The sequence below is a fragment of the Chelmon rostratus genome, chromosome 11 (assembly GCF_017976325.1).
Source record: "Chelmon rostratus isolate fCheRos1 chromosome 11, fCheRos1.pri, whole genome shotgun sequence".
Classification (NCBI taxonomy): Eukaryota; Metazoa; Chordata; class Actinopteri; order Chaetodontiformes; family Chaetodontidae; genus Chelmon; species Chelmon rostratus.
In genome coordinates this window covers 14,678,781-14,697,595 of record NC_055668.1, presented here as the reverse complement: position 1 = coordinate 14,697,595, position 18,815 = coordinate 14,678,781, and the positions used below count along the sequence as shown (strand labels likewise).

Below are 18,815 nucleotides of genomic sequence, written 5' to 3'. Positions count from 1 at the left end.
GTGTCAGCACCTCACACACACTCATATGTCACAGCTGTCTGTTCCTAGCAGGCCGCCTGCAGCCCAAACCTGGATGTCACACTCTATTCTCTTCATATCCCCCAGCCGTTATTCACCTACATTATCCATCAGTACGGTACAGCAGAATACAGCTTATTCACAGACTGCTATTGCAGGTTTCATCCATATGACAGAGGTGCTTGTACTCAACCCCTGCTCTTACTGTATCCTGCTTTATGGCACTGTTATAATTTAGCAGGCAGGCTTAGGATCTCTCTTGTCCTCTGCGGTGGCTGAATACATTAATGCAGCCTACATCACAGGATTACTGAAGCAAACCGACAGATATCTGATTTGAGAAGCAAATCCAAAACAATACACCCCCCTGTCACGGCTGAGCTGGTTGTATAACTGACTGACTGACTGCTCTGACTGAGAAACAGTGAGGCTCGGAGGCATTAATGCCCAGATGCAGACTCCTCATCCATTTAGACCGTCAACACTGGAGCCTTATTCTCTGGTCGCCCCGTTTCCCAGTTGGCATTGATTGTGTAGAGTATCTCAGTGTACAGTATCACACACATCTCCCAGCTTTTCTCTCTCTGCCTTTCTCTTGTTCTTTCTTAACTCCCTCCTCTTTTGTCACTGCGAGAGCCTGACCGATCCTCTATTTATTGGGTCGCTGCATCACCAGTGTTAAGCAATAAAAAAGTATAATATCAAAATATTGGTCAATTTACATGTATGTGCATGTATGATATATATATGCGCCCATTTTTTTCTGCAGTGATTCCTCATATATGCTAATCAAACACTCGTGACAGTAATATTTAATGAATGCAGGATATCTTACAGTTTAACATAAAACTTTACTGCCTGAAATGACATTTGTGGACTGAAACAGTAAACTGATTAATATTGATATGAGCTTGATATCGATCGGGCTCAACTGCCTGCCTTTTTTTTTCTCCTTGCAGGTTTGATGTTTCACCCCCCCCCGTCTAGTTCAGAACAGTGCATCAGCAAAATCAGCCAATTAAACCCTAATGATACCTCCAGACACAAAGGAGGACAAGGCGATTAAGGTACTAATGGGGATACAGTGCGGTAGGTAGGGGGGTAAGTATACAAAACTATGTGTTTTGCAACCCATCCAGGGAAGATTTAACCAATACTTGGGCAAAAGAAATGAATAGAAGCAGCATATAAACAGAGAGCAGATAATCCTGCCTTATAATAGCAAAACATTTGTAAATAAATCTTAGCAAGCGGCTACAATGCTGGCACAGCTTTGTGTTGTGAGTACAGAAGCATAAGGTGGCTGCCTGAGCCTCATGTTAACTTAACAGGCTTCCACGGATTAAAGCAGTGCCTGCGATGATGACGTTTCCATAGCAACAGGCTCTCCGTGGTCCGGGAATCATTTCTGGGTTGACTGTGATTTGCAGCTCAATCTGGTGTTTCTGAGAACTCTCTCCCTCTCTGTTTCTGAAACCCCCGTTGTGCAATCACATCTATCAATCTTGCTTTCTTCCAACTTTTCTACATTCCTTTGTCTTCTCCTCATATCAGACATCTTCACTGCAAATTCTCCTTCTTGCTCTGCCTGCGTGTGCATTGTTTTCCTCGTCACATCCACTCTTTCTCTGCTCAAACCCTGACGCACCCACCTACTTCCATTTTTACTTTTCGGAAGTCTCCTTCGGTATCAAACTAATGCCTGCAGCAGTAAACCTCTCCTAATTAGGCTCCTTGTGCTTCAGTCTAATCCAATCCAGATTTGCATGAGGTTTATCCCTTTAGATTGAGGATAACAGAAGCAGAGCTCAGGCCACAGCCTCATCATCAACCCTCTTATCCACTATTTACACATTGAGTCTCTAACATCATCAGTGCTACTTTGTTTTCTAGGTAGCAGTGACGCCAGACATGTCTCTGGCACGTCTATGATTGTGAGTCCAGTTAGGGCTAAAACAAGTTTGAACTCCTACAGTGACAAAACATAACCAAGCAAGCCAAGAAAAAGGGAATAACGGTCTACACTTAAACATGCATTTCTTGATTTTCTTGGTTCCTTGCAGGCAACAAACTGAAAACACAACACAGACAAATTGTCACCTGTAATGGTGACAGTGGTTTACAATCCAACATTCATGCTCCTTCATGCTCTCTTTTAGTCTTCACCAAGTCCTGAGAGAAACACCTGGTTTAGTTTACACATAACCAATTGATCCCGTGTTAAAGGAATGGTTCCAAATTTACTTGGTTAGATCAGAAAATAATTAGATTAGATAAAACGTTATTAATATCAAATGTACTCCTGCAGAAGCTCTTCAGAACACACTTAAAAAAATAAGGTATCCAATGTACAGTAAATTAAAAAAAATTAGAAAAAAAATAGAAAGTGTCTTTTGCTCAGCAGTAGGGAAATTGGAGTAGCAGTGGATTTGGATGTTTGTAATGAGAGAGGAACAGAGGTTATTGCACATAATAACTAAACAGTCGAGTTGTACAGTCTGACAGCGGTGGGAATAAAGGACCTGCGGTAGCGCTCCTTCCTGCACTGAGGGTTCCTCAGTCAGCCACTGAAAGAGCTGCTCAGCTCCTCTACACCTCGATATGAAGCTAGAGCCATTAGTTTTTTGTTATTGTACAAATTAAGCAATTGTTCATTAGTAAAATTCAAAAGTGCTGGTAGGTGGATTTTCTAAACAAAACAGAGCCTAGCTGTTTCCAGTCTTTATGCTAAGCTAAGCTAAGCTAATCACAGATGCTTTATATTTAGCACTGATACTAAAATAAAGTAATAAAAAAAATATTAAAAATAATCTAATCAAACAATTATTGGTGCATCTTTAAATCTCCTGAAAATATTCCTGCAACTACAGAACGTTTGTGTAAGTGAATTTTATATATATATATATATATGGAAATAACTCAAATTCAAATTCAAGCTGCAACCAGATAAAATGTGAAGGATTTATTTTGGAGCGTAGAGAATCAGATTGGCTGAAACAGATTCAGTCGCATGAGGATGATGTGAGGCATGTCTTAAAAAGATTAGTTTTAAATAGGGGGAGATGGAGAAACATGCTGATCCCCTCACAGTCTTGTTTGTGGGGCTTTGAATTCGATAGAAGCAGCCCCAGGTGGGCCAGGGAGGGAGGGCGAGAAGAGGTGACGCTGGACAGATTTGTGGAGTGTGAAGGTGAGGAGGGCAGCAGGAGTCCTCGGAGGATTGTAGCGGCTGTTTTTGGAGGTTGAGAGTTGTAGTGGTCCAGACTCAAGATGTGTACAGCTTGTACAAGGAGCTGGGCAGACTCCCCGGTAGAGGAAGAGTCTGATTTGGTGGATTGTGGAGTAAAAAACGTGTTAATAGAGGTGGAGAGGTCTAACAGAGGGCAGGATTTTTTCCAAATAAAAAATAAAAAGGTTGCTTCATCGTCCTGAAATTAAGTTTTGCGCTGGTGGGCAGTCATCCAACAACAAGGCGTTGATGAAAATCTACCATATACTCTATGTGTGTGTATGACCTACCCAATCAATCAGCAGCCTCAAGAGGTATCAAGCTCTAGACCTTGTGGAGTGTGGACTCAGCGTGTTTTCCTATCTCCTTAGAGTCTGCCATTGATTTGAAACCATTGATTTGCCTTAAAAGTTGCTTAAAAGTGTATGTATAAAAAGATCAGGTCTTCTATGAGTGCTGTACGCAAACACTTGAGTGTTGGTGTTTGTGTGCGCATATACACTTGTTTGTTCTCGCAAGTCCAAATTACAACCGTTCTCCTGCAGTGTTTACTGACTTAAGAGCGAGGTGATTCAATCAGTTGCCTGATTGATGAATTGACTGTAGAAATCGACTGCAAATTACCCTGACCTCTCCCTCACTCAGCACAGCGGCTGGCTGAAGCGGAGCGTGGAGCCCGAATGCAAATTCCCACCTCGGCCTGTTGTTGCCGTTGACTGCCTGCGTGTTAGGAGTGTTGACAGTTCAAAAGCTCCGGCTTCCCCTGCAAGGCGATGCAGCGGTCTGGGCTGCCTGGCTGAGAAATGAGGCCTGAGGGCTCATCTGAGCTCGGGAGTTAAGACATCACACTGATATAGTGATGTCTCAGAGGGACAAATCTCCTCTTTTTGCTCCTTCGCTTCATTAGGCCACTCATAAAGGAAGGCAGATCAATGGAGGGAGATAGCACACTCATGTCAAAATGAGAAAGGGAAATAGATGAAGGGCTTTATGCTGTGTGAAATGAAAGTAGTGAGATACCATTCATCTCACAACCTGAGGCCAGCATATAAAGCTTTGCGAAACTTTCATAAAAGCTGAGCACACACAGTTGAGCACCTACATTATAGAGATTCCACTGAAGTTTATCTATGCTGCTTAGGTTGACTGTGAACCAAGACAACATACATTACAACTCTACTGCCACACAAGGGCGTTCAATAACATTTTTAATCATCCAGTGCCATTGTTTTTTAAATTCTGCAATACTGAATAATGGCAACAATGGTACTGTCAAGGTTAAGGGAAAGATTGTGGTTGTGCACATCAGTTATCGCTAAAGTATGGTTAGGGTTATGGCAAATAAAACACTTGGTTAATGTGAGGGAAAGTTGAGTGGTTATGATGAAGATGAACTGCACATCTGAGACAGGACACGAAAACACCCACACATCCAACCTCCATACCCTTAATTCTCACTACACAGTGCAGGGCACACGACTTCCTGCATTAGCCCTGAATGCTGGCGCTGGTGATAAATCGTAAGATGCAGAATTGCCCAATGTTGATGTAGCTGGTAAGATACTGGGCTGGTTATTTATTATTAAACATTGGAGCCTTATTAAAACGTGTTATTCCAAAGTTTTGATGTTTTCAGATACAAACCAGTGTCAAATTAATACTGTATAAAAGCCTCAATAAGCGTCCTGTATATCCTATATGTAAGCATCTGCATGCTGCATACTGAATGCAGGTGCTTATAGAGCAACGGGTCACTGAATGATGAATATGAAAACATCTAAATCATATGCTATGGCCTTGACAGTCAACAGATCTCTGAATTTTTGGACCGCCATGTTCAATGATCCTCAGTCTCAATGCTGACAACAGGAAAGAAAGGCAGCATTATTCTGTGCAATTCTACTATGAGCGGAAAGTCAAGACCTTTAACCACAACATGTAAAACACTAGTAAGATTAAAACAAGCTCACAGCTGCATTATTTATGTTTAACATTGGCTAATATCTATTACATCAGCGCAAATATCCTGTGCAACATTATATTTTTTTTTACTGCGCTTTTATATCATTTCTATTGTGTTACATATTTTTTTACTGTGCAAGTACAAAACACAGTATTTAATTATTCGTATCCTATCGTCTGCAATTAAAAAAAAAAATCCATTGAGAAACTGAGCCATCCTTTTCAAAGAAAATGTATTTTTATCCACTTTTTGTATAGTGTACACACACTCACATATATAGTTGATTTAATTTTGTATTCCTTTTTATTGTCTATTTGTGCTTTTTTTCTACACCTCCTTTTTATTCTTGCTATTATTATTGTCTGTAACAACACAATTTCTCCGGCGTGGGACCAACAAAGTTATTTCTTATCTGATCTTACTATAAGTAATAATGGATCTTTCAGCAGCAGCCATGTAGGGATTTTGGCCGTGGAACTGCTCAAACTGCATGACAGCAGACTACAATTCACTGAAATCCAACTGATCGTCCACGAGCCAGATCGTTGACTGTTCAGAGAATTAATCTAGCACGGTGACCCGCCTCAAACTGACCGCCATACAACAACCGATCAATCAAAAAATTCGGCCCCAGAGTCAGGCTTTAGACAGCACTCTCCACCACCATTGGCAAAACACCGAAGGAGGGAACGTCTTTTGGAAGAATGGTGTTTAAGCCTTGAGTTGATTTGTAGAATCTATGCCACAGAGCATTGAAGCTGGCATACTGGAGGCTCCTGGTAGCTTATTAACACACTTTTTGTGTTTTCCTTTAGTTTATCAACCATCTGTTTGATTTAATGCTAAAAAAACACACTTACTGCTTACGATCACTAATGTATTGAATGTTTAAAGAATGGCAAATTCTCTTAGTTCTCTGATTTGACATTTTAGAGGTAAAAGGTTTTCAGATGACTTCAAATAAAGTGTTTTAAATGGAATTTAAATGTGTTGTCAGTCTCTCAGTAAATAAAAATAGCAGTTTTAGTATGTATTTATTCATGAAAGACTGGCTCATTTTAAATGTGAAAATATGAATGAAGCCCTTCAGATAGATCAACATGTGACACATTAAAGCATCACACAGCTCGCTGCAGTGTCAGCGCATCCTCTTCTTTGTGCATGTGATTTTGCAGGTCATAATGACCTCCTCTTTGTATTCTTCCAAGTGGACAAACAGCTTTACAGATACACAAAGACACACTTTCACTTGTCCCTTGTTCATTTTTATCCTATCACAGTCTCCAAGACAACTCGACTTGCTTCCTCCCTCGAGTCCACAATTTCCTCATCACCGCACTGCCTGAGAGTTGGCAGGAATGATGTCGGTGTCAGCCGCTTTACACTAAATCAAGGCATATTAGCTCCCACCCCTGTCTCACTCTCTTCTCATGCTTTTATTTCTCTCTCCGGCCTTTCATTGGAAACCATAATTAGTCCTTCATTAAGCCCTTGGAAATTGCGCTAATGGACTCTGCCATTCAGCCAGCTTCATTTGAGCTGCAAATCAAGAGACAATGGTTGAGGGCACGACTCTGTCATGACTTCATCTTGCAGGGGCTCAGCTATGGAGGGAGTCGCAGCAGGAGTCGAGGAGGAGGAGACCTCAGACAGTCTCCTGCCCGAGTGCGGCAGAGAAAGAGGAGGCGAGCACAACGAAGTGGTGATGGGTTGAAGTCTCGCCAATGTTTAGTGTCTCCTGGGGGAGACACATCAGATCTACTCAAGCAGATAAAACGGAGCGCTAACATCTTTCAACCTTTTCGCTGAGGAGCCACTACAAGTGTGGACAGCGAGCGGCTGACCCCAGAATACAAACACAGAACATACACGACGCTGTCTAATACGATGAACCACAGGCGGTCCGGGAAGCATCACGGTTCAAAAACAGGCCACAGATTAAATCTCCATGCTACGACACAGGCTAATGATAATTCAGTTTCAATACATCGCAGGGCTTTGTTCATGACATTAGCATGCATCCCAGACACTTTCACCAATGCAATTGTCTTATAAATGATTTGGCCTGTATGAAATTAGTTGTGCATGTATGAAATATGTTTGTGCCTCAATCCTGAGCATGCGATGAGACGTTTCGTGCACAGAAAAAGATTTAATATGGTTTTATTTAGTTCTTGGACTGAGCTATCTGGATATACTTCAGGTTTTGTTAAACATCTGAATCTTTAAGGTACCTAAAACGTATTTTGCAGGATAACAGATTGTTTTGCCAACATTTATGCATTAACAACAGCAAATGTACTCTGTGAATGGAGTGAGTGCCGCTCCCTGTGTGACAGAGTGAGCATTAAGGCTGTTTGTAGCCTTTTAATGTCTGTTTCACAAATTTTGCTGCCACAGAAGAAGTACATTCGTGATGAGTGAGTTGAAAGAGTCTTTAATGCAGGAACTGGCCGGCCTTGGAATCATCATCTGTCAAGCAGCCAAGAATCACACATATAACAGAATTTCATAAAGGAGCGCTCATAAAGAGAGTCTGAAAAATGCCCGACAGGAGAGTGTGTGAGTCGGTGACTGATGTAAACAGAATGAAGAAGCAACTGCACTTAAAACGTACTCCAACAAGCTGCACAACTGTGGATTTACATGATCCTTTAATGCGTAAGTGTTGCACCTTTCACCTTGAAGAGAGAAACAGCACCAAAGTCTTTCTTATCCTTAGACTAACAGTATTTCAAGGACACTTAAGATACTATGGACTAAGAAAAACAAACATTTTTCTTATAATCATCATCTTCTAATCAGATCATCTTACACTTGGGCCAATATGATATATTTTGTTGACAGAATGCAGAAAGAATAATATAATCTGAGGAACAAAAATCAGTTTTTTGCTCAGTAAAATTTTAAAAAGGGTTAATAAAACTATATTAAGTACAAAAGAGTTTTTTCTTTGCTTAAATTGAGGTATTCTGTGCATGATAAGAATTGATTTTTCAAAATATCATTCATGTGGTTGCTCAAAATGTCTTGTTGCACACTCAGGATGAATGCACCAGTATAATCCCATACATATGAGCCTAACTGGCAAAAATGTTAATGTTTATGCTAAATGGTATTTGGGGAGCACACGGTGTGAAAGAGATGAGACGGTGTGTGACACTTACTGTCATTTGAACCTTGGTTTTCATCCCAGGTACGAACATAATCATCCTGCAGAAACATGAAGAAAACAATCATTTTTCAGCAGCTGCAGAGTTTGAGGAGCCACGTAATTCACGCTGCAGGCCTGAGTGCACAGTGTTGTGTTGATAGCAGAACATTAACATTAAATCTCTGTCATGGTGAAGTCGTTTACGTTATCATTGCACACTGATTATAATGTGTACATTAGTCTTGCAACATGATAATTAGACAAGTGAGTTAAAACAGAGACAGATGGGCGTGCACTGTGCCTGCGCGTCTGTATGGAAATCTACATGCCTGTACTGTATATGAGACATATGGCTTCGGGGGTGAGCTGCCTTTTAAGTGTACCGCCTTTTTTCCCCACTTAATTGGAACATTAATCGTTCTAATTAAAATGGCCAAGTTGAAGGAGATTTGAACAAAAACACAGAGAAGATGGATGGAGAAGCAGTGATGAAGAGACACAAAAAGACAAAAGAATGAGTCATGAATGAAAAAGACTTGGTACAAAGGCAGCCGGAGGAGCGATGTAGAAAAGCTGGAGAGAACTGACCTCTACCTCCTGGTGAAATGACAGCAAAAGGAGAGAAAAGAGCCGATATTAGTGAAGAAAAGTGTCATTTTAGATACAGGGTATTCAGCTACATTCAATGACATTGCAAAGGCCCCATGTTGTGTTTAAAGCCCCCCAAAACTCTTGTTATAACATTCATGAAATGAAAATAAGAAAAAAAAACAAAAAAACACCCTTATTAAGATCTTAACATGCAGTAACTCAGATTAGCTGCTTCATCGGGATTCTGTGGGTCAGATTTCACCGACAGTGGCCGAAACTCAACGGGAAACAGCACAGAAGTGAAATAACCAAATCTGTTTCAACTTAATCAGAAAAAAACATGTTCTTGTCGGAATCCATTGCTAACAGTGAGAAGCTGATTAAGATTATATGTTGTCAGGGCCTTTAATATTAAATAAACACAGAAAAAGTGAAGAAAAATCATACACTTTCTGACTATTGTCTTAATAAATCCCAAAATTCACAACAGTGTAACTGGGAGTTAAATTAGACACATTTATGCTTGTATTTCCTTTAAATATACAGGAATCGCATGAGAGACAGTGCAAACATACAGCTTTTTTCACCATATCGCTGTGTATGAAATAATAAACACAAGTAAATTCAAGATATTTACAATCGGCCCCCCTTCTTCCTTTGCGTTGACTTACTCATCACCGTAAACATTTACAGTGCTGGGAGCGTGTGCCAAACAGCTCCCCGTAAGGTGATAAATCTTGACACAACGCATGAAATAAGCAGCCCTCATGAAAGCTGGGACCTTCTTCTTTGACCCTCACAGTTTTATTTCTCAGAGGTAAATATTTTCATCGCTGGCAAGGACCACACTCGAGCGCCGAGATCGACCACGCTGAGCTTCTGCTGCTCCGCTCATCCTCCAGTCGCTGCAGCGCCGAGCTCATTTGCCCCTGTTCAACGATGGGAAAAAAAATCGCTACCAGCAAACCGGCTGGAGTCGAACTCAACACTCCAGTTGAGCTTCATGAATGATTGCTGGCTGTTTAACCGCGCTGGGCCTGATGGAGTCACGCATTAGCAGGGTAAGACCTCAAAGAGTTTACGACCCGGCCATTAATCTGACACCTCTCATGTCTGCTTTATTGATGCCTCAGCTCGTGCATTATTGAGCAGCCTTTCTGTATTTGTGTTTCTGCCAGGGCCGGTGAGGAAAAGCGTCCTGCTGCTCTGACAGGACTGGAAATCAATGATTTCATAAAAGAGAGGCTGCAGAAAATGTATTCGGGGAGGGGGGGATAAATTCTCCTGAGTGTACAATGAAAGTGAGCATGAGACGCAAGAGCGCGGTGACAAGTTTGGCACACAGCAGAGGAGTTATATCACTGGGAAAATATGACTCACAGGCTGAAATTCTGAAGAATTTTTTTTGGTTTTTTTTACACAGAAGTGATTAGAGGAGTCAAGCTGAGAGGTGAAAACACTCAGCTGTATCCAGGAGCTCTGTGATCTACCTGATAACATCAGAAAGATCTCCTCTTGTTAAACAGAGCGGGGAAGCTCACCCTCCGCATCAAACATGGCAGACTGTTCACCCTGCTGCCGAGCTCCACAATACTGATTGACAGATCACAGTCCCTCAAATCTGTGGGGGTGCGATCGCGACCCGACGAGCCTGTCCACTGTAAAATTGGGCTCAGCTCATGAGGAACCGCGCAGTGTCAGTGAGAAACGGCGTGTAAAAGGCAGATATCGAGGGCTGTTGGCTGGATTGAAGAAGAAGAGCGAGCAGGAAACTGGTTGATGGGTGTAAGCGTGTCTATCTGACAGGTCGTGTGTGTGACTGACAGTGTTTCTAGGTAAATGTCAGCTGTCAGATGCAGTCTGTGTTCACTGTGGTTATCCTGAGGGTTTTTTTTTTTTCACAGTGACAGCGCCACTGCCTCGTCAGTAACAAAGGACACAGCAATAACACTCTCATGTGGAGATCTGTGCGGGCTCGTCCGCCGCACGAACTTGACCTTTCCTCACAATTAATGCTAATATCCGCCTTCAGTGGACACATCAAACCCACGCAGAGCAGCACGCCGTATCAAAAAAGCACTAGGGGTCATAAAATTCACGCAATAACCAATTTCAGCCCACACAGACCTCAGTGCCTGTTTTCATGTATGACAGCGTATCTGTGGCCAGGACCCTTTTCATGGGTGAGGTGAAAAAGCCTCAGAGCTGCTGCAAAGTACATACAAGCATCCAGGGACATCTTAGTCTGTGAATGTAAGCCAGGTCCAACCTTTTCTGTTCCTGTTTCTGGATGATAAATAAAATAGTGGTTCAGATGTGATCAAAGCAAGGCAGCGGAGTGTGTAGTTTCCAGACCAGAAATCAGTTAGTTAGAGGGAGGGAAAGGTCAGGGTTTGGGTTAAAATAACAACTGGTTGGGAAGACACTGAGGTCTGGGTTAAATGAGTGTTTTGTTCAGGTTAGGCGACCCTCGTCATCACGGTTATTATAACAACCACTTGGTTAAGGTTACAGGACAATCCTGGTCATGGTTAAAATAAACCAAAGTTGACTGATGGTAGTAAACAGGAAACTAATTGTGATTTCATGTTAAATGCTGACGTTTTCTTGACCGTCACACTTCTTCCTCTTTTGCTCCAAACAGTCATAATTATTGCTGAACTGTCTGATGCTGACTTTTTTTCATGAGGAGTCTCAGAAATGCATTTCTTTAACATCTGAGTGGTTCACCTAACTAAGGAGATGTGCTGGCCAGCGAGGGTTTGATCAGACAGTCACCTACTTTGCAGAATGAGACTGAGTGCCACTCTAAAATGAAGGTCCTGTAATCTCCCTCAGACGTCATCAAGTGCCGGGCTGCATGCCCACGACTTCTGCTGCCGAAGTCCTTCCCTTTTCTGTCTGCTGACAGCGAAAGGTCCTCCATCAAATACAAGAACCCCTTCATAGTTACAGAGAGATGAGGGAAAGGCTGGCCATGTTCAATGAGCATTTCTCTCTGAGAAGGAAAGCATCATTTAGCTGATCAGCAAGCAGGAAAACATTCTGATATCAGATTAAAACTGAACAAAAGAGACCTGCAGTGGGTTCAGTATTCAGCTAGAATTACTGCTTCTCAGTTCTTTGCCTCTGCCAACCAGTCAAATTGCACTTTACATCCATGTCTCTCCAGACTCATGTTATATATGTAGTGAACAGTATAGAGGACTGATCGAGAGCTTCATCACATGGTGCAACAGTGGACTACAGTCCTTCAAATATGGATGCTGTTGCAAAGAAGCTACAAATTGTAAAACAAGAGGCTTCAGTCACATCTTCACCCGTCAGCACAGAAGATCTGTACAATCAGCACAGTTTCAAGGTGGACGCCCAAGATCAGTGTCACCAATTCAGGATTTGACCAAATGTGAAATATGGTCACATGGTCTCCCCTTCCGTTCCTGAGTCACAGGGTTGTGTAACCGTGTGTTTCTGCAGAACATTATGATGTCACAGTGAAGCTGGCCTTTGACCTTTTGGATATAAAACATCATCCCTTCATTTTATCCTGTGAGTCATTAGTGTGAAATTTTGTCAAAATAAGCATGTGAACTCTTGAGCTGCTGCGAAAAATGTGTTTTGTGAGGTCACAGTGACCTTTGACATTTGTTTACCGAAATCTCATACTTAAATCCAAGTCGACGTTCGTGCCAAGTTTGAAGAAATTCCCTCATGGTGTTCCTGAGATATCGTGTTCATGAGACTGGAACAGTTGGACTACCTGAAGACATGATGCCTCCAGTCACGGCTGTTGTTGGTGCATGGGCATAAAAAGTGCAATAAACATGTCTTTTTAAAAAAATAGTGCATCGTTGCAACACAAATGCATGTACTGATGTTTCATTTTACAACAGTGACAATCTTTTGGAAGCGCACTCCTGAAATAATCTCTGCTGGATATTGGTGCAGTGCAAAATAAAACCCCATATCTGATGAAATAAAGCTGTGAAATAAAAAATTACATCGCCCTGAGGTTGTCTTCAGCAGCAATGCTACATACAGAACCGTGTCACTTCCTCCCACCTAGAGATTCACATAAACACTCAGTTGCCGTTCACAGTCTCTCTGCTTTGGTTTATAGATCGCATGAGGCACGCCTGAGATGAAACAAAACCCCCTCAACAATATTCACATCCTATATGTTCTCCACTTATCTTCATGCATGCTGGGCTGCAGGGCACATGAGGCGGGCCCGCTGATCCCTGTATTACTGCATACACACAGAGCTGTGAGCTGAGGCAGAGCATCAAACGCTGAGTGTCTGGTCTGCCTCCCTTACGGGATGGAGTCAAGAGCAGGGCTTATTCAAGAGAGCTGGGCGGACTGGGTAAGTAAAAGGTGAAGCGGGTGTTAATGCATTCGGGAAACAGACGGATGGACAAAATAAGGGTGGAGATGAAGCAATGATATAGAGCCGAAGTTCCTACTAGGAGATAAATCGGAGGTGAAAACAGTTATTTCTAAAAACTAAATTATGTTCCAGAGCAGCAGCAGCAAGTGGCAAGTTGCTTTCTCTCGGGTCCTGTGCAGGTTGTCTCACCAATGAAGGTACAGTTAATATTAGAATTAAACATCATAGAAAAGATCATATTGCCTGCATGATTTTTGTTATAGTATAATTATTAGGGAAATAAACATATATTTCAATTTCTATAATTTCATCCATCATGTGCATGTATGTATGTATGCATGTATGTATGTATGTATAATTGTGTCTGTCAAGAAACCAAACCTACATCCATGGATACACACATGGATTCTTTCCACTCTATGGGTTCAAACCTTTGATATAACCATTATGCTAAGGAATTTGGTGGATGAATCTTTGATATATATTTCCACATTTCATATTGTTGTGTCTGCGGCACCTCTGATGTATTTCGTCTTGGGGGACGAAAATTGTAAACTGCATTTCCCATGTGAACTTGCATGTGAAAACGCAGGTGTGCTCTATTTGATGTCATTATAAGCTTTGGAATTGTCAGACATCTGCCCTGCTGAGGATCTAGTGACTGTGAGCTTGGTGTCATTATTACAGAGAGTTCCTGTATCTAATAAACCCTCTGTTGAAACAGAGCTGGCTGTAAATACCATGCTCCTGACAAATGACATAAGTAAATTAAAATCTCTCATAACTTTAAGCCTTTTAAAACACTTCACTCGCGCAGTTGCACTGCTACTGTAATTTGTGTTTCTCTACGCTTCATACTGCATTGCTTGCATGTTTATTCTTGTAAAACTAAAAATTAAAATTGCAGAAATTTCTTGTATATCCATTTGGTACTGCAGGTATTTCACAACAGGGAGACAAGCCAGAAGGCACAAATAGAAAACAGTAGATAGAGAATAACTGTGGCACTAAATGCAGGAGAGACTGAGTCTCTGCAACACTGGCTGGTTTTCCTGCATGTTTCTTCACTGTCTGCCGTGGGAGCATTTCAACAGGGGGTGTAGAAACTAATGGCATTTGCAAAATTCAGATGTGCACAGATTCGCATGTACACGTAACTGAAATCAGATGTGAAACGGAAGCCAAGCACATCCAAATGCGGATTGTGTGTGTGACACAATAGATGCACCAGGCTGCACGAAAAAAGTAATTACAACTGAGAGCGCTGGCCCTCCTGAAAGCCTAAACTAGAATGAATAATTTACATGTTTCTCATGCTTCAGTTTGCAGATAGATTTCTATCTTTAAGCATAAAGTTTCTTGACAGATGAACGCACACATTGTCTGCAATGCACTTCTGCTTGCTGGTTCATACATGAGCAATTTCTTTCATGCAGAGGGTGGTGGACGAAAGGTATTCATTTATGTCTGAAATAAGTGGTGTGGCGCTATAGCTATTGTGCATTGTACATAATAATTCCCCGCCTCGTTCAAGAAAGGCTCTAATGTCACTCTTCACACTCGAATAGAGACGAGTGACGTCAGAAATACTGTAACAGCAAGGTTGAATACAAAACCTGGCTGAAAATTGGACTCCATTATGTAAATGGTGAATTCATTTTTCCATTTCACAGTATACATATTCAAAGGTACAGTACAAAAAGGGACTAGTTTCAGTGAATTTGACAGAAATTTTGATGTGTGACAAGTCCTAAAACTTTTTTTGTTCTCGTCCTTTTGCAATATGCACAGCATGCGCATGCACACACACACACACACACACACACACACAGATACAGCTATAAAAATCACACTTAGTCCACAAAGTCTCTGCGCACTCACGCCAGCTCTGTACTCGCTATCTATAAATAAAATCAGACCTTGTGCCTTTCAGAGCCCTGCGGGGAATATGAAAACAGTCTGCAACTCACAAGAGAATCTGGTGCAAACAGCGAGAACCTTCACACTTCACTGAAAAACACCGAGCTCAACTGAAAAACAGACACGTACAACAATGGAAAATCAATGAAATTGCCTTGGTAGGCGCTACAAAAAGGATAAGGATCAGACAATGATTTGAGACAGGGGAGTCTAAAACAATGTAATCGAATAAGACAGTCACAACCGGATCAGCAGCAACAGCGGACTGAAATGTGACTCGTGTTGTGGAAAAGGCGGACTGGCTGTCATTTCTGGTGCCAGCATCAAGCTTACTTACAGTATATCTAATGCTGCTCCTTAGAAATACATTATTACTGTATCATTTGTTTTATTTTGAACACTCTAAAAGTCAATATTATTTTCTTTAAATCACAAACTTTTCTGATTTTCTCAACTTGACGTACAATGACAATATCCCCCTTTAGGCTAGTGTTGCTATACCTGTCTAGCTACCTGTCATACTTTCTATTCTGGCACCTGCAACTGTTACAGTGACAACGATTCACGGTTGAAATGCATCGTGATTTTTGAAACATTGGGGCCAGACAGTGCAGACAAAAGCAAGCTGCTCATCTCTAGCCGGCAGATCAGCTGTAGTTAGCTCATCGGTTAAGATTGTAAAGACACCTAATGACGTGATATTACGCTAATAGAATGAGTCAGGCTGCGTGTCCCAGGCAAAACGTCAGCGCAATACATGTAGAGGACATTTAGATTAAGACACACTACTCTTCAGGTATTGTAGAGCTACTTAGTCCTATGTTTCATTCTAGCATTACTGAGTTTAGGTGCTTAGCTTAGGACTACATACTTGCGCAAACAACACAGAGATTTATGTATATTTATAACAAGCTTATGGGGTTTGTGGAGTGTAAACTTCCCCAAATCCAATAAAGCTAACATTAGCTGATACTCTGATATAGCAGCATGCAGGACCAGCTTTCACAGTGGGAAATACTGCATAGTGGATGTACAAAATATAACCAGTAGCTACATAAAATGATGCTTTATAAAATGCCGGTGGCCTCAGAAGGAGCAGCAGGTTAGATTACAGTGTGTAAGATAGCTAGCCTGACATGCTAACGGTTGCAGCTTTATGGTCGACCAGACGAATCCGTTGCTCTTGTGTTTTTGTTTTTGGAATACGTAAGAAAAGGAACCGCAATTAAAGCAAGAGTATTGCTCTCACTGACCAGTTTTGCACCATGTGACCCTCTCACCTGCCAGCTCCTTTCAATAAAAAAAAGAATCCTCCAAAGTTTCTAGGTGTGCATGTATCTGTATGTGTGTGCATGTGTTTTTCTGAGTTAATTACCCCAAACACTTTCTCAACAAGCTCCCAGGTGCTCTCAGGCACTAAAACATCCAGTTTTACACTATTAACAACCACATCTAACTTTCAAACTCTGTTGTTGCTGCACCTACAGGAGCTGGAGCTTACTGCTGGAGCTGTGACTCAGTCTGGCTCAAGCCCAAAGGTAATAATACTTGGGTGGCATTTACTGTATGGACAGCCGCTGCCACTTAGAGTTATTGTTAGTTTTAAAAGAAAGAAAAGGGTGATTTATTGAGCTTGCCTTACAGAATCTCGAAAGCTACGCATAGACTCATAATAGTTTAAGAGGCATAATGCATTTTCAAATGAGAGCTAATCATGAAACAAATACAACTCTTGAATTTCAAACTGTCTTGTTGTGTCATCTGAATGCATACAAACTACCATCACACTGTTGCTTATAACTGGGCTGTTTTACAGGTTTTCTAACTACAGGAGGACATTGGCAGTAACCCACAAAGAGCTTGTTACAGGCAGAATCCTGGATGTCAGTTGTTCTATGCAGCAAACAACCTATTTCGCATACAACTCCCATGTGTAACCAACACAGAAGCAGGTCGCTCCAAGAAGTCATGCATGCGAAATGCAACTGCTGGCATGCAGGGATTTTTAGCGTCTTTAAGGAGGAATGTTGTGCAAAAGGATGCTTTAAAAGGCCTGTGTCCTTTTCTGCAGCTATTAGTCTCAACTGAATAAGGAGTTCTGGATGAAGACGCACTTATTCGATTTTGTATACAATTGCATCTGCTAAGAAATTGGATATTTATCACCTTTCTTCACTACTTAATAAGTCCTTTCTGTCTCTCTCTCTGCGGCACCTGTGCCCTTCAGCTGTGGCTATTGTACTGCAGTGGGAAGCAGCTGTAGCCGTGCAAGCAGGGCATGATGAAAGGCTGTTTCTTTTCTCTTTTTTTTCCTCTAGCCTACTCAATTACAACCCACCTAGGCCTCTGGTAGCCAGCCAAGGCACCCCACAGCGCACCAGTAGTCCGTCCAAACCCTGAACAAGCAGACCATCTCTTCCAAAACTGTCGGCGGTGATCGAGGTGCACTCCATTGCCAGCTGAGCTCTGGACGTTTGCAGAGTCATGGAGAATCTGGACTACGATAAGAACGACTCATGCCAGAGCACACAAAGCATGACCAGATAGACTAATGGATTTCTGATAAGCTGTTATCATCATTCATAGCATTAACGCATCACTAACAGTCTATTCTAACATCAGAAAGCATGGGGTAGTTGAGGGGCTGTGTGATAGGAAGGCCAGACTCAACACAGGGCTACAGTGATGATAATTTACTGTTCATCCAGATAGTCTTTAATGGAGTATTTGGCTCAAGTGTTACAGATGCCATTATGCACAATTATGTTTCGTGCACTTGGGTGAAATGATAAAAAGGAGCACTGACGGGCAATCGCAAAGTGTTAACATTGTGCTGGACTGAGGCCAGTTAAAGAGCAGGAGAGGCTAAAATCAAACAGGCCAGTATAAGTAGCTAAAGTAAACCTTCTGTCAAATGTTCTTGCCACATTGCCAGAAGCTGCCGCAAGTGCTTGCTCCATTCTGCATATTTAATCCACTGGCATTGACAAGCGCCGAGTGTTTTCTGTTCCTTAAAAACGAGTGAATGGATAACAGGTGCGAGAAAGATTGGTACTGTGTGGTCCAGAGCTGGCTGATTGTAGAGGCGTGCATTTTGGAGATAAGGATTTAGAGGGCACAGACTGAGAAAACTATTAAACAAAAATCATTTTCAGTTCTTTCATGTACATACTGGCGTGCGTGATGGATGCTGACAATAAACAGCCTCCTCCTGGGTGAACTTGCATCGCTGTGTCCTAATCACCATCCATTTTTAGGCACATATCTGCGTTTATCTTCAATCACCAGGAATAAAACATCAGACCAATTTCATGGCTTGCCAATTTCATGGACAGTATCATTTTTACAAGGGAAGTTGAGCAAAAAATTGAATTTACTGTTGGTTTGCCTTTAGTAGACCCACCAAATTGGATCCGCTATGCACAAAATGCAAAAGTCTCCAGCCATTTAATTTCATAATAAAATGAAAACAGACAGTGCATCAACTGGTGGAAAGATCCCAGTTGACATCCAATTGTTCCTATAATTGAGTCTTTGAATTTCTGTGTGG

At 41.7% G+C, this 18,815-nt stretch overlaps 1 protein-coding gene across 1 annotated transcript in view; it reads right to left on the bottom strand.

Moving 5' to 3' along the window:
- The window catches only part of spock2 (SPARC (osteonectin), cwcv and kazal like domains proteoglycan 2), a 28,373-nt gene that overhangs the window by 6,163 nt on the left and 3,395 nt on the right, over positions 1-18,815 (bottom strand). The window contains exons 2-3 of the mRNA XM_041947912.1: positions 8,953-8,961; positions 8,378-8,423 (exon numbers count right to left, since the gene is read on the bottom strand). Coding sequence (XP_041803846.1) covers positions 8,378-8,423; positions 8,953-8,961 — 55 coding nt within the window. The remainder of the gene's footprint in view (positions 1-8,377; positions 8,424-8,952; positions 8,962-18,815) is intronic.